At 33.4% G+C, this 14,774-nt stretch overlaps 1 protein-coding gene across 9 annotated transcripts in view; it reads left to right on the top strand.

Moving 5' to 3' along the window:
• LOC108394304 (NEDD4-binding protein 2-like 2) overlaps window positions 1-14,774 on the top strand; it is a 96,278-nt gene that overhangs the window by 13,441 nt on the left and 68,063 nt on the right. For 4 of the 9 annotated variants that reach the window (XM_073229010.1, XM_073228999.1, XM_073229013.1 and 1 more), the window contains 3 exons: window positions 1,635-1,723; window positions 2,111-2,187; window positions 4,746-4,892. In XM_073229010.1, coding sequence (XP_073085111.1) covers window positions 1,635-1,723; window positions 2,111-2,187; window positions 4,746-4,892 — 313 coding nt within the window. Of the gene's footprint in view, window positions 1-1,634; window positions 1,724-2,110; window positions 2,188-4,745; window positions 5,304-9,487; window positions 13,491-14,774 lie in introns of those variants that run through there. The other 5 variants (XM_073229025.1, XM_037012454.2, XM_017655758.3 and 2 more) reach the window with 5 other exon arrangements.

Below are 14,774 nucleotides of genomic sequence, written 5' to 3'. Positions count from 1 at the left end.
TTAGACATTTTGAAAATTATAAAATTACTTGTTTTATGAGGGCAAACTTTCTCTTTTCAACAAATATTTATTGAATACTTTTAAATGTCAGGCACTATTATAGAAATAAAGATCTGCCTCAGATTAATTATTACAAGAATCTGAATTCATCTTAGACCACTTACAAATTGAAAACATCTCCAAGGTACCATTATTCTCTTTCTTAGAGTATGGTTAATTTATTTAAGAAAATGACTTTTATTAATTTGGCTATTCAAACACTGTTTACTTAGAAGCTCTCTTTCCATGGAGTGTACTGGAATGTGGTATTGGATGATGGTTGTTCATGGAAAGAGGATAATCTCCCCATCCCTGCAGATCAGATATTTATTTGGTCATAAGTTCCTCTTCTAGAACATAACTCCTGGAGGTATAAGCCTAACTATCAGCCATTAGGAGAATTACTTTAGTAAGCTTTTCTTAAGTGAAAGATTTGATTACTGTTTATGATTGAGAAGGGAGCAGTAGGAGATGATAGCAGCTTGATGCCCAATTTTTGACCAAATTCTAAATTTCTTTTGGTGTTTAGACACATCATCTTCCAAACATGTGTTTCACCATAGTCATTATTAAACTAACATTTAGAATTCTGTCTGCCCTTAGAGGTGTGAATAAATGTTTTCATTATGTAGAGCTTAGTGGTTTGAATTCTATATCCCAACAAAATTTCCATATCATTGCATTTTGCCTCCGCCTTTTTTAATTGTGGGTTCTTAATTAGATTTCCTGTCTCTTTACTCTTGGGAGTGCACACACTCCTGCCAGTAACAGTGGCTCACTGTGGTGTGGTTCCCACCTCATGGGGGAAAAGATGGCACAGGATAGGGAGGTACAGTTCAGAAAAGTTTCATTTTGTCTTAACTCCCAATTTGGGAATCACAGTCCTAAGAAATATCCACAAAATCTGTTAAACTGTGGTATTTAGCTACTTGGTATATAAAGTTTTGCTGACAAACAATGGTAAATCGGTAGCACTTTTTTTTTTAACCAAAGTCCTTATTTCAAAAGCATTATTTGTAATTGCATAACATGGGAAAATACAGATAAGTATAGAATGCAGATATTCCCACCACCTTCAGATGACCACTTTTCATTTTTCATAGCCACTTAGTAACTCATCCCAGATCTTTATATTTTGACCCAAATAAGGTCATACTTACATACTATCTCATAACTTGCCATTTTCAGTTAACCATTTACATCTTTCCAGGTCAGTAAATGTTCTTCTCTTTCCATATCTAGACCATGCTCAAATGTAACTTGTTCCTGTATTTCCTGTAAATGAAAGTTAGCTTTTGACTGAAGCCTTCCTTACTGTAAATTCAACAAAATGTCCTTTACACCTAGTTTATCAAAACCAGCATCTGGTTTGGAGAATACACATTGCATGTGGTTATGTTTTTTAATTCCCTTTTAATCTAGCAGAGCCCTTTTTTTTCCCATGTCACTGATTTAAGAGATTGCACAGTTTTGTTTTTAAGTACCGAGATGGAGAAAAATTCTTAATAATGAATGTGTAAATTTTATTTTCTGTATTTTAACCTAATAGTTGTCTGGTTTTTGTTTTTGTTTTTTAAATTTATTTTTTATTTCAGCAAAACAAGCTATCAATCAGGGGAGATCTCCAGTTATAATAGACAACACTAATACACAAGCTTGGGAAATGAAACCATATGTGGAAATGGTAAATATGAGATATGAGAGAGTTTTTATATTTTATTCATGTCAGTGTTTTCATATTCTGAAATTTTGGTTCCTTTGATCTTTATTATTTAAATATTTGTCCTTGTATTCTAAAGAGGCATAATCGTTTAAGTTTTCAAAAAATTGGGAGTGGTGCTTTTTAAGGAATATGCTCATCTTGTTAGTTTTGTTTGGACTTGAGGATAATAATTGGAATTTTTCCAGCTAAGTAGTCTTAACATTTTCATGATCTCTGTTATTTTTAAAGTGAAATTTTTCTTGGTTGAGCAAATTTAGAAGTATTGTCTAAATGAAATTTATTATCTGTCTGTCATCTTTTTACTTTAAGAAGTATTCTGTGGGTTTTTTCTTCCTTTCCTTTGTGTAGGCCATAGGAAAAGGATACAGAGTAGAGTTTCATGAACCTGAAACTTGGTGGAAATTTGATCCTGAAGAATTAGAAAAGTAAGGCACTCAAATTTTTTTTGAATCCTTACCTTTTTTCTTTCTTCTTTACCTGATTAATTTCTTTGTTAGCTTTTGCCCATCGTGTCTTTGCTTCTTGTGGATGGGGACCACTAAACCCCCTCCCTGTTCACAGGAACAGGGTCTGAAATTGAAGGTTCCTGAGGCACCTTGCTGTGTTAAGGTTTATCAAGTTTTCCCTGTCGAGTGTGTTTGTTACTTTTTCTTACATGAATTCCTACATTGCTCACGGTTTGTTGAATATTAATGGAGATCCAGAAAACTTTGAGGGAAAATTTAGAGCTTTCCTCTGGCTTTTAGCTAGGCCACATCTCTCTATTGTCCTTCCACTTTCATCTCCTTTCCATTTTCAGTCCCATACCTTTTTATCTGGCGCTTTTGTCTTGCTCCCTCTTTTTCATCTTTACTGCAGATCCATAATCCTATAATCAAGGCCCTTGGAATCCGTGTGTTTTGGAATTCACATTTTTTTTGTTAGGAAGGTAATATAATGCATATATCTAATTGTAACACCCCAGCTGACTTTGGGGCAGTGTGTCATGATCAAACATCTTAATATTTCTGTAGCAAATCATGACTAGTTAGTCTTAAGTAGATAAGATTTTACATAATCTAATGTTCTGAGAAATTTGTGCTACCAACTGAGTACAGGTCTGAATAGATTTTGCTGCCATATGAGTCAACAGAAAACGGAGTTTTCAGAGAGCAGTTTAGACTTCAAAACCTGTGGGGAGGCATTGACTGGTATTATTTGCAGCTCTTCTGTTTGTTAACCTTTATCCCTTTCCCCCCCACATCCCTTGGTTTCCTGCCGATGACTCTTTGCTTTCTTTACTTTCACTTTCCACCCCTCACTTCTTGATAACAACTTTGACATATAATTCACATAATTTATAATCTAACGATTAAAAATATATAATTCAGTAGTTTTACTGTAATCGCAGAGTTGTATAACCATCACCTCCCTTTTTTTAAAAGCAGTGTTTTCCTCCCACATCAGTTTGCTCTCTTACAGCTTCAGGCTGTTATTCCAAGCGCGATGGTGACTAGATTGATTCTTTCTCCCTTGCCTTTCATTCCTTTGGTTACCCTTCTTTCCCTTTCTGATTAGCATGCCATGTGTTAATATGTGAATAAACTGACAGATTTATTAATACTTGGTGGTGTTTGCCAGCTTCTGTGTGTATTGCACCTGTCAGAAGAGACAAGTTTAAAAACTAAAGCTACTTGGGTTATGCTGGACCAACCATATTGACAAAATACAGTTATGGAACTTTTTCATTTATATTTACATTTACATTTGAGAGACTTGAAATTAATTAGAATTAATATAAATTGACTGCAAAATAAAGTCAGCTTAACTGATATCTAGCGTGACAGATTTTTTGTAAGTAATTAGATCATCAGTTTTGATATCTTGTGGATTTAGTCATACTTTGTCAATTTTTCAACCTCAGATCTCTGTTTTTCTATTTTCTGTTTTGCCTTGTCTTTTCGGATGTAACCATCAATAGATTTGAAGAGTAAATATTTCTTTTGTGTGCTTTTCTGTGAAAAATTAATTAGTATTAGTAAATGTAGAACTATAACATTGAATGTAAATTATGTTCCTTTGTCTTTTGCCTTGTGCAAGTCAAGTTACAGAAAACTACAAGGGTAAAATCAATTGTAAAAAGTTATTTGAGGATCAAGAATGATTTTTAAACCATTTTTTAATCATAAACTCACAGAAAAGTATATTAAATATAAATATACAGTGTAACAAATTTCTTGTAAGGCAGGTATTCATTTAACCATTACCCATGTTATGAGAGAATTAACCAATAGAAGTTCTTCAAATTCCTTTTCCCAGTAACAATTCCCTAGTGATTATTTCCTTGCTTTTCCTTAAAACATTTTTTTTTCCTGAAACATCTTTTGCCTTAATACCATGGTTTTTGTTTTTTTCAAACTTTATAGAAAAAAAATTATACAGCACATATTCATTGGGTCTAGTTTCTTTCATTCAACATCATGTTTGTGAGATATGTCCAAATTGTTGTACCTCTAATAATAATTTGGTATTGAAAATAAATTTTTAAAGTGCAAAGGAAGTTTCCTAAAGTAACTTCTAAAAAGTGATAAATATTTTATATTGATTTTGTATGTCCCAGAAGTCCACTCAGTTCTTCTATAATTCTCAAAACAGTATCTCATAATGTTTGATTGTATTATTTAAAAAGGGGAGATTAACCAGTTAACCATAGTTAATCCTATGTGAAGAGGTATAATCAGTTAACATTTTGCTGTGATTTATGGAATCTTTAAATCTTTAAAAAAGTCTGTTAAAAATTTTGAGAGCCTATATATATATATATATGTATATATATATTTGCATATATATATTTTTTTCTTATAAAATTTGCGTAAATGAGGTGTATCTTCTAGCATTTATTTGCAAAATGTAATTTAGAATCTGTACTGTTACTCTAAAACGGTTTAACCTCTGAACCTATACATTCTAAAAAAAGAATTAAAATCCTTTTCTTTTTTGGTAGGAGGAATAAACATGGTGTGTCTCGAAAGAAGATTGCTCAGATGTTGGATCGTTACGAATATCAAATGTCCATCTCTGTTGTAATGAATTCAGTGGAACCACCACACAAAAGCACACAAAGATCTCCTCCTCCACAGGGGACACAGAGGTGGGGAGGCTCGCCAGGCACACCTAATCAAGTTTGTGTTACAGATCAGCATTAAGTTGGCTATTTTTCAGCTAGCCACATTTGTTGCTTGCCCTTGAAAAAACATTAGTGAGCCTGTCTTGAAGTTTAAATAGTTTCTAATAATTGAAAAAGAAAGACTACATTGCCTCACAAAGGATGTTCCCAGAAAGTTGTTTAAATTTCTAAAGTGTAAATAAAAATTATATAGAATTGTATTTTAAATGTTTTTATAATCTTTTGTTGTAGTACTTCTGATTACTATGAAAATAAATGAGTAGAATGGGTAGGAATTAGGATGCTTTTCTATAATTGAATTCTAAACCAATTTTATCTGTTTTGTAGATAATACTGAACAGTTCATACCTAAATATAACTTTTCATAAAACTGTAGTATTTTTTTCTTGGCTGCCTTAAATATACAAGAAATACTAACTTGCTATAGGCACTTTAATTGATTCTGCTATTTGTTATACAAGAAAAATTTTCTGCAAATTTGTGTGACAAAAATATTTCTAAGCTATAATTGTGTCACTTAGTTCAAATAAAATTCTCCATCAAATGCCATACAGTAGGTATATCGATCACCTGGGGAACTTTTTCCATAATATACATAATATACAAATTTATAATACAACATATACATGTTTAGCACCCTTCTCAAGCCATCCTCCTATGCCCCCATTCTTCCCAATTCTAGAATGGATAAATAGGGAAATCACTATATAGTTAGAAAAAACTCAGGGCTATTCTGATAACCACTTTTGTCTATGCAACCTGGTAAAATTCTAATAGAAAAAATATTGGAACAGTTCCTTAGCATTAAGCATAAGATTTGTCCTATAGGATATTTTATTTCTCCTGGGTTTAATTTTTCTGTAGATAAACTATATATCTCACTGGATGGTGTTCTTTGGTAGGTTGTGTTCCTTCACTTAAAATTTTAAAACTGAGATAGAATTTATTTCAGAGATCTTGTAATTCATCCTAATCTTTGCCTTAATTTACTCTTGTTTTAGAAAAAAAATCAGCTAATTGCTTGCTATTTTAAAAATCATTATGATCCTTCATGTGTTTTACATGATATTTCATAGCCTTTAAACTTTCTCTTAAAACAACCCATTCTGAATCCCATAATTTTTCTTTGTGGTTTTAAAATCTTCTTTTCAGCTTTATTTTAACTGCCCTCCCATATCTTTATATTACTTTTTAATATAGTGGGGTATTAATTAGTGGGATAAGAATATGATTTCATTTATTTATACTTTTCAGTGCTGTTTACATTTGAATGAATTGGTATTACCTTTATTTTGTTTAACATGTATGTGTGTTTGTGTTTGTTCAGTTGTTCATCTTGATTAGGTTTGATACAGGAATATGCTAACTCATGTTTTGTGTGTGTAAATGTATATGTATTTATACATACACATATTTTCCTTCATCTATTTTCATGTGTTCTCTTGTTTCAGAGTAATACTTCTTGGTATTTGGGCTGTGTTTCCTAGTATTTTATATGTAAACTAGCATATTTTGAAAGTAGTACACCAGGATTTAATTTTGAGACAGATGAAACAAATGTTAGAGATACACTGTGTGTCTTTATGAAACTTCATTTAGGACAGAATAGTACCATAAATCTGTAGTTTTTGAACAGTAGACTCTTAATTAGCCAAAGAGTCTAAGTAGAGAATTGCCTTTGGAAGGTACAGACTCTGATGAAATATGTTTATGTTTGTCTAAAATTTCCAGATATTATTACAAATTCAACTTTCATCTCCTAGTACTTCTCAGTACTAAATAGTAATGCAAGAGATCATTAATTTTTGCCAATTCTTTTTAAAAGTTATAAATGCTTATTGATCCAGGGAATTAACATTCTGAAAGGCTAAAGTTATTTTTTTTAGACAAAATTAAAGTAATAGTTTCCCCAAGCATTCTGGCTACTTTTTATTTTTGAGTAATTACAGAATGGAGGAAGGCATATGCAATGAAAGATACCAAGTCTCTCTTACAAGTCATTGCTTGATGTTAAAGACCTCTAAAAATAGGAACTTTATCAATTCAAGTTTTTTTATCAAAATTTTTTCTTATGTTCAGATATATTCTCAGTGGAATAGCCCACAGCTGCTAACCCCCTCTGAGTTGGTCTCCATGACAAAGAATAAACCAGTCATTAGTCATTCGGTGAAGATGAAGGACAGTCTAGTTAACAGAACACAGCTCCTAGTTTGGGTTCAGAAAGATTAAGTTGTCTTTCCGTAGGTTTGGTGTAAAAATCACTTTCCCTTTTTTATAAGTAAATTTATAGTTTTCTATATGTCATAATCCTATCAAAAATACTTGTGTGGTAATGAAGTTGAACTTTTTGTACTGATATTTAAATAGACAATCTTTATTTTCAGTATTACCTTTCTAAAAGAAAATGTTAGCTCTTTAGTATTTTATGTCTTTTAAAGTAAGATTACTTACAAAAGATTAGGCAGTATTGTTGGAGTGATAGGGTAGATTTAAGTATTTGAAGATTGTCTCTTGTCTGATTAATAAAATTTATGGAATTTTCCAGTTTTATGTATAGGTAGGTTTTGAAAGAGTTCATAATTTCAAAGGATATAAAATAATTGTTTTGACCATATTCAAGTGTTCGTTATTGCAGAACTGTATGATTTTCTGGGACTGGCTTTCAAAGTATTTATAAAGAAAATTGGTGGAATTTTCTTTAGAAAATGTTGAAGAAATGTGGTTCTTAATGCCTTGACCAGATAGGTTTGCTAGCCTTTATTGTAGTTTCATGTACTATCTAACAGGAATGAATGTCTTCACTGAGAATTCAGGTACTAGTGTTGAAGTTTCTGGTGTGTGTTTTTGTTTTGTTTTTACATCTACCTTCTCTATAAGTACAGTAATGCCTCTTAGTTTAGAATCATAACAAAGTATTACTTGTTTTGTTACAATGACCATTCAGAATATTTGGTGGCGGCAGATTAAATTGGTGGTTTTTAGAGTTAAGTTTTATATGTTACAATTCATAAGTAAAAACTTTTTCCCATTAAAATTGTTAGCTGTACTTCTTGTGAATTTACAGGGAACGGAGAGTGTATTAATGGATTAACACATATCTTCTTTAGTGATAGTTTACTTTCTTTTTACCAATTAAATAAATTGGCACACCAATTCTTATTTTATTTTTTAAGATTAAGATACTGTTAAAACAATTAGCCTCCCTGTAGGTATACCAGATTCCCTCCTTAAAATGTCCTTAACCATGGTAAGAAATAGCGTTGTATGTTGAAGTAGATTCTGAAAGAGGAATGATTACTTATTTTCTCACGTCTTTCTGGTTCCTTTTTTTTACTTTGCAAAACAGTGTTTAAATTAATCCAGTTTCAGTTGATTCACATTGCCAGTGTCTGAAGTCTAAAAAATTTGCACTTTTGCATAGTTTTTAAATTTCAGAGCAAAACTTAAAATGTTTCTGATTATGATTTTTGCAACTCGGTTCAGAAAACTTGTTTTAGAATGGTTATAATTTATACTTACTATCTTTATATCTTTAGATGACACTCAGTGGTTTAATTTTTATTATAGAATATGCATATGTAAGCTTCATTTTGAATATATCTCCAATGGAAATTCTTGATACATTGTCACTGTCAAATTATGCACAGAAACAAGGTGAAAGAGTAGCACAAGTAACTCTGAAAAAGAGCCTCAAGAGTAAATAGTTCATTTTGAAGCAATGGCTGTGTCTGTTGGAAAGTTTTGACTTTTGGTACATTTACTAGAAGTTTAGTCATTTAGATTAGAAATATTCTCTTTTTCTTCTCTTTCCTCCTAACAGCTTCTGTTCTCTGAATAATAATCCTGTCACATTTCAGGTGTGATAATTGCAATAATCACATGTAATACTTCCTAGTACAGAATCCATTAACTTAATAGGCTGTTTTAAATTTAAGTTCTAATAGAATAGATTACTTTATAGTCTGCCATAGTTTTGACCCTTAAGTTTAGAACTAGACACAATCACACTGACAAGCATTATACCTACTTTGGTGAGTAACTGAAGACTTTGTCTGGAGGATTGTCCAGTGGTTAATATTTCCACATGGTTGTTTTTCATTTAATTGAACTTGTTTTTATAAATTAATGGGAAGATTGTTTTGAAATGACCTATTGAACTTTTTGCCTCTCAACTTTATTATCTAAAGAAGAAAAGTAAGAATAATCCGTTCGTTTCTGGTTAAGATTGTATTGAAGTTCAGCAGAGTCCACTGAAATATACTTTATTTGGATTATTTTCTTCTGCTGCTGTTTTAACTGCATTCTTAAATTGGACAGACAGAATTAAAGTTTTTACCCTTGGAGTTAGTTCATCTACAACCAGTAATTATAATAATTGTATAACTTTGTTACTGTCTCCTCAGTTGTAATTCTGAACTCTCATGTTTTTAGTGTAACAAAATGAAAGAAAATGTGATTTGGGAAGGGGTTGTGGGTTCTTCCTCTTCCTTCTCCTTTTCTTTTTTGGTTTTCTTCTGTCTTAATGATACTAGAAATCATGTTTCTTGTTTCCTTTGTAGTTTTTTCCTGTACATGTTTTCTTTTCCTTCTGTCCATTTTCTGCTCACCTATCCTCGTGTAACTTCATAATATTTTTAATGAAGATGATGAGATGGTAAGTGACCGACAAAATGGAGGTAACCTTTTTACCCTTCCGTGTTCCACTGAGCTCATTGTTCCTATAAGCCTCATTTAACCATGTTAAGTTTTATAGACCATGGCTTTGCAGTTGGTTTCCTGACTTGTTGTTTAGGTAGAACTTTGATATGAAGTTACTTGGAAAGATTTATGAAAATCTGTCAATGGTACTCCTTGGTTAGAGTCCCATGACGTAAACATGGCATAATACTTGCATCTATGGATTTGAGGGAAAAAATTATTTTGCAGTACTTGGGCATCATGATGCTAGACTAGTTGATAAGTAGCAATTGGGTATTCACTTCTAGGGAATTTACTATTAGGTCATGATTCTACAGTCTGCCTATATTGAAGAACTGAATGATTTTAAAGGAGAGCTGATAGCTGTTTTGAGATAAACTTCTACAGGTGATTCTTCATATTCTGCAATGCTGCTACAATGAGCAATAAGAGTTTCATAGGGACAAGCCTTAATTTAATGTTCATTTAAGTAGCTGCCATTTATGGCAGTCAGTGCCAGGCCCTATTCCAGATGTGATTGTTAGTCTCTAATTCACAGCCATTCTACGAGGGTTTTATAAAGAGGAACAGAGATTAAGCAACATATACGACATAATTTCTCTAGGGCGATAGGTAACTGGGATTCAAATCTAGGTCAGAAATGATTCCTCACTATATCCATTTTATCTTTTGAACCACAGAGTTACTAATCTAAAAAATTATTTAGTTTTTTTTCAAGGTAGGAAAGAAAGGGAAGAGTTAAGTGTATCTTTATAGTACTTCTGAATTTGTAGGGTGAGAAAGTATGTTGATTTATCAATGAAGTTCCTTTGAATGAAAAAATCTGTAAGTAGCCATTTATTTAGAATGCTGTTTTTGAAAGTCAAGATTGAGAGTTAGAGATACCATTTAATGTTGGTTTTCTACAAAATATAAATTGATATAATGAATAGTCATGTTTCAGCAACATTTTTTCAGTTATAATTTTACATTTGCTCTTGTGCTTTAATGTTTAAAATTTATTTTAATATTTTCTGGTTTTGCTTAGCATTTCAATAGTATTTAATAAATGGATTTTTAAATTACATAAGCTGCTTTTGTTTTGCTGATTAATTTTGAGGCAGTATTTCCTAAAATGATCAACAATTTGTAAGTGGTCTTGATTTATTTTCCTCCTAAGATCCACCTAAGAGGAAAGTGGTGGCAGTAGATGTGATGGGAACACATACGTTTTCTGATTTCCTCAAGAATTGTTTCTTTCCTTTCTAATTAGCATCCCGTGTCTCAGTTTTTCAAAATTAAAGGACAGTAAAGAAGCTGGTTGCTTAAGTTTACTATGTAAATAATATATTGAATTAATTTATTAGATTTTACAAGGAAAACAACTTAAAGGACAGAATGAAGAACTTTTACTGTTATTTGCCTTACTTTGTTTTAGTTAGCTTAAAAATAGAAGAACTGGATCTTGCTTGGTTTTTCTTAATTCTTTAAGAGTAGTTTGTAGTTTTTTTGTTTCTAAATGTGAAATCACAGGTGAAATTTTTGTTAGACTAGAGAAGCCTAAACAAAAGAAGTAACAACGGTTTCATGAATAGTTTAAGATGGTTTTTGGTTCAGGAAACTGGAAAGCAGTACTTAATGGATTGAGATTACTAGAATATAATACAATGTAACATGGGCAAAGATGTGGTTAAAACATTTTGTTTCAAATGTAAGTCAGTTGAAGTATTTATAGGAAATATAATAGAAGGCCTGGGCTAGACATTTTGATTAGTTAAATAGGAAAAAAAATTTTTCAGTTCTGGGGAATGATAGGGAAAAAATTGTAATAGCTATAGGAATAGTGGTCAAAAGTGGTATTTCTCCTCCCCAGCTTCCCTGTGCTGTTCAAAGACTTTAGAGCCCAGGGTGTTGTGTTAAGAAATACTGTCTTACCCGTGCGTGCCAAGAAAGCAGGGTCTTCCTTGTCTGCCTCAGTCACTACTGTGTCTTGGGAGCTTTGTCCTTTAATAAGAATCAATAAATATTTGTTGAGTATTAGACCTAATCTCCCTAAAATGATCAAAAACCTTTTGATGTTAAGGACACATTGATCTAAGCACAGCAATTTTACAGGGCAGTTTGTAATTTAGGAAACATGGAGGTGGGGTGTGAATTAGTTGTGTTTAATACTTGCTAGTGGAGAATGTCCAGACCAGCTGAGAAGGAGGCTCACCCATTCACCCGTTGGTGTGTCTAACACCATCAGGGCCTTTGTTCCAGATTTTTAACCTCACTAGTAGTATTTAGATTTTTGATTTATGATAAATTATATTCCAGAATACAGAAAATTAGAAAGCACAGAATACAGATACCTTAAGGCTTTTGATTATTTCTTTTTGATCACTTAGAGATTATTCTCTTGTTTCCTGTTGCTACACTGTGGAACAATCCCCAGGTTGAGAAAAGTACTTCAGGTATTTATCCTAATCTTGAAGTGATTCAACAAAAAGTTCTTAATTGTTTTTCACAACCTGTTTTCCTTAATTGTTTTTCACAACCTGTTTTCCGAAGAACTGTGATCTTTAGGGTAACTTTTTAAAAAGTCAAGTGCTTGGATCTCTTTTTAGTTTGAACATATCTTTATTTAGCAATAAAGAGTAGCTGGTATTGATGCATTATCTTCATATAATTTATACTTTACTTGAAAAATAATATGTATCGACTAATCTCAATTTAACTTTTCTTTAATTAGTTTTTCATACTACTTAGAACACTTTTCAAAATGTCCATAGCATGATTTTAGTGGAAAGAACATGTGAGAGTCCGGCAATCTGGATTCTACCCCCATTTGTATCCATCCTCTCTCCTCTCCCTTCCATTTCAACAGAGTGTAGTCTCCTCTGATCCAAGGTTAACGCCTTCACCTGTACTCTGGGTTGCATCTCGTACCGTCCCAGAAATCTTTCTTTGTTGTCAGTTATTCCTTCTCTCTGTAATTTCAGTCTTGCCTCTATCCTTAAGTCTTTGCACATTTAAACACAATCAAGTCTCTTATCTCTTAAAGTCCCTATTTTTTGACACAGCTTATTTACAGCCAAACTTCTCTAAAGAACTGTGTACCACATTGTCTTTTTTCTCTCAGCTCTCACTGTATTATTCAACCCATTCCACTCTAGCTTCTGCCCCTAATATTCTAAACAGACTTAGAGGACTCCAGAATGTTCCTCTGTATTAATGAGCATTTTTCAGTTCTTATCTTACACGACTAAGCAAACATTGGACTCTTGATCACTTTTTTCCTTAAAATATTTTTCCTTGACGTCATGGTGTTGTTTGTTTCTGTCTCATTTGCTGCTTTGTTTTCCTCTTGGTCTTTGCTTTTTAGAATTCCTAAGTTTCAGCTCTAGATAGATCATCTTCTAAGTATTAGCTTTCCCCATTAGAGTTCATCATTTCTCACTTGAACATGGTCATCACCTCACTCTTATCTTTACCACTCTCAGTTATATCTGCTGAGCAACTAGAGTAATTCACATTTCTAAAAATCACTGTAAATTACATAATTCCTCGCTTAAAGCTTGCATAGTCTGGTCCTTGGGTTCTCAGTCTTGTCTCACTCAACCCTTCATTTGCTCTGGTCCGTCTGGATTGGCCTTTCCGCCTGCTTCAGACATGCTGACCGTGATCTTGCTTTACGCTCAGTGCTGTTCTCTTCCATTCTTCCTCTGCCTGAGATTTTCTCAGTATTCAGGTCTCGCCACCAAACGTCACCCCTGTACGGAGGCCTTCCCTGCCTGTTCCCATCTAAAGTGATCCTACCCTGCCACCCTGTTACGCTGTCCTGTTTCGTTTTCATCAAAGGACTTAGTAGTTGAAGTTACTTTATTTAATACAGATTTGTTGGCGGGGGTGGGGTGGGGGTGGGTGGGGAGTCTTCCTGACTGAGAGTACAAGTTCTATGAGAACTTACTGTTCATAGCTACAGCCACAGAGTCTACACCACTGCCTGTAATACTGTCGGAGCTCATTAAATACTGGCTGAAGTATTTTATATCTGCTGCTTCTCTTTATTAACAGTATTGACCCCCAATTGTATTTTCTTAGACTTGACCTCTGCGTTCCCACCTGCATCCTTAACTGCCTACCTGACATTTCTAATTTTTTTAAGCCTGGAAAATTAAGCCTGTGATCTTCTGTACCATCTCTGGATCTCCAGGATTTCCCTGCACAGTGAATGGATCTACCATCCAATTATTTCTGCAAGCCAGAAACTTGGGGGCCTCCTGGGGTGCCTCTTTTCCCCCTTCATAGTCAGTCTATCAACCGCAGTCTCTCCATTTTTGACTGCCATCTTTCTAGTTTGAATTGTCACCTCTTAACTGAGACCAGGTTCCCCACATCAACACTTGCACTGTTCTAACCCTTTCTCTCCTCAATCTAACCAGATGGAAGAATAATTTACATTAAGGAAAGTGCGTACATTATAAATGTGTAGTTGGACATATTTTCACAAAAGAAACATATGTAACCAGAACCCTGCTCAAGAAACAAAATATTACCAGCACCTTAGGAGCCCTAAAGTGCCCCCTTCTTGCCAGAGTGATCTTTGTAAAATGAAAATATGATTATGTGTAACCTTTCACATGCTTCCTCTTAATGTTAAAATAAAGACAAAAACCCTACTGTGATTTTTAAGACCCTGGCTGATGTGGCCCCTCCCTTCTAATCCAACCTCATGTCGTATCACTCTTCTTACTTTCTGTATTCCAGCCCTGCTGGCCACTGTCTCAGTTCCTGGAATGTGCTGTTCGATTCCCTCTTCATGCAAAGTTCCATGTGTACACACCCCTTCTGTACTCATCCTTCAGATCAGAGCTTTCAAGGAAGCCTTTTTGGATGTGACAGGGTTTAGTGAGATCCCAAATACATGATACATGCTCTCATGTACTTTATAGAGTATATGATTATTTCCTCCCATTGTTTTTAAGTCATAGATACTGAGTTGGAGATTGTACATGGTCATCAGCTAGCACAGTGGCTGGAAAGAGTGATATTCAGAATGGATACAGTAAGTAAATATGAGTAGTCTTAGCTATTTATGGGCTTAATTGTATCTCCTCAAAATTCATGTGTTGAAAGTTCTAACCACCAGTACCTAGAGTGTGACTGTTTTTGGATATAGGATAT

This window comes from Manis javanica, chromosome 1, assembly GCF_040802235.1.
Source record: "Manis javanica isolate MJ-LG chromosome 1, MJ_LKY, whole genome shotgun sequence".
In the NCBI taxonomy this organism is placed as follows: domain Eukaryota; kingdom Metazoa; phylum Chordata; class Mammalia; order Pholidota; family Manidae; genus Manis; species Manis javanica.
The sequence above is the reverse complement of the archived record's forward strand: the minus strand, read 5'-3'. Positions and strand labels throughout refer to the sequence as shown.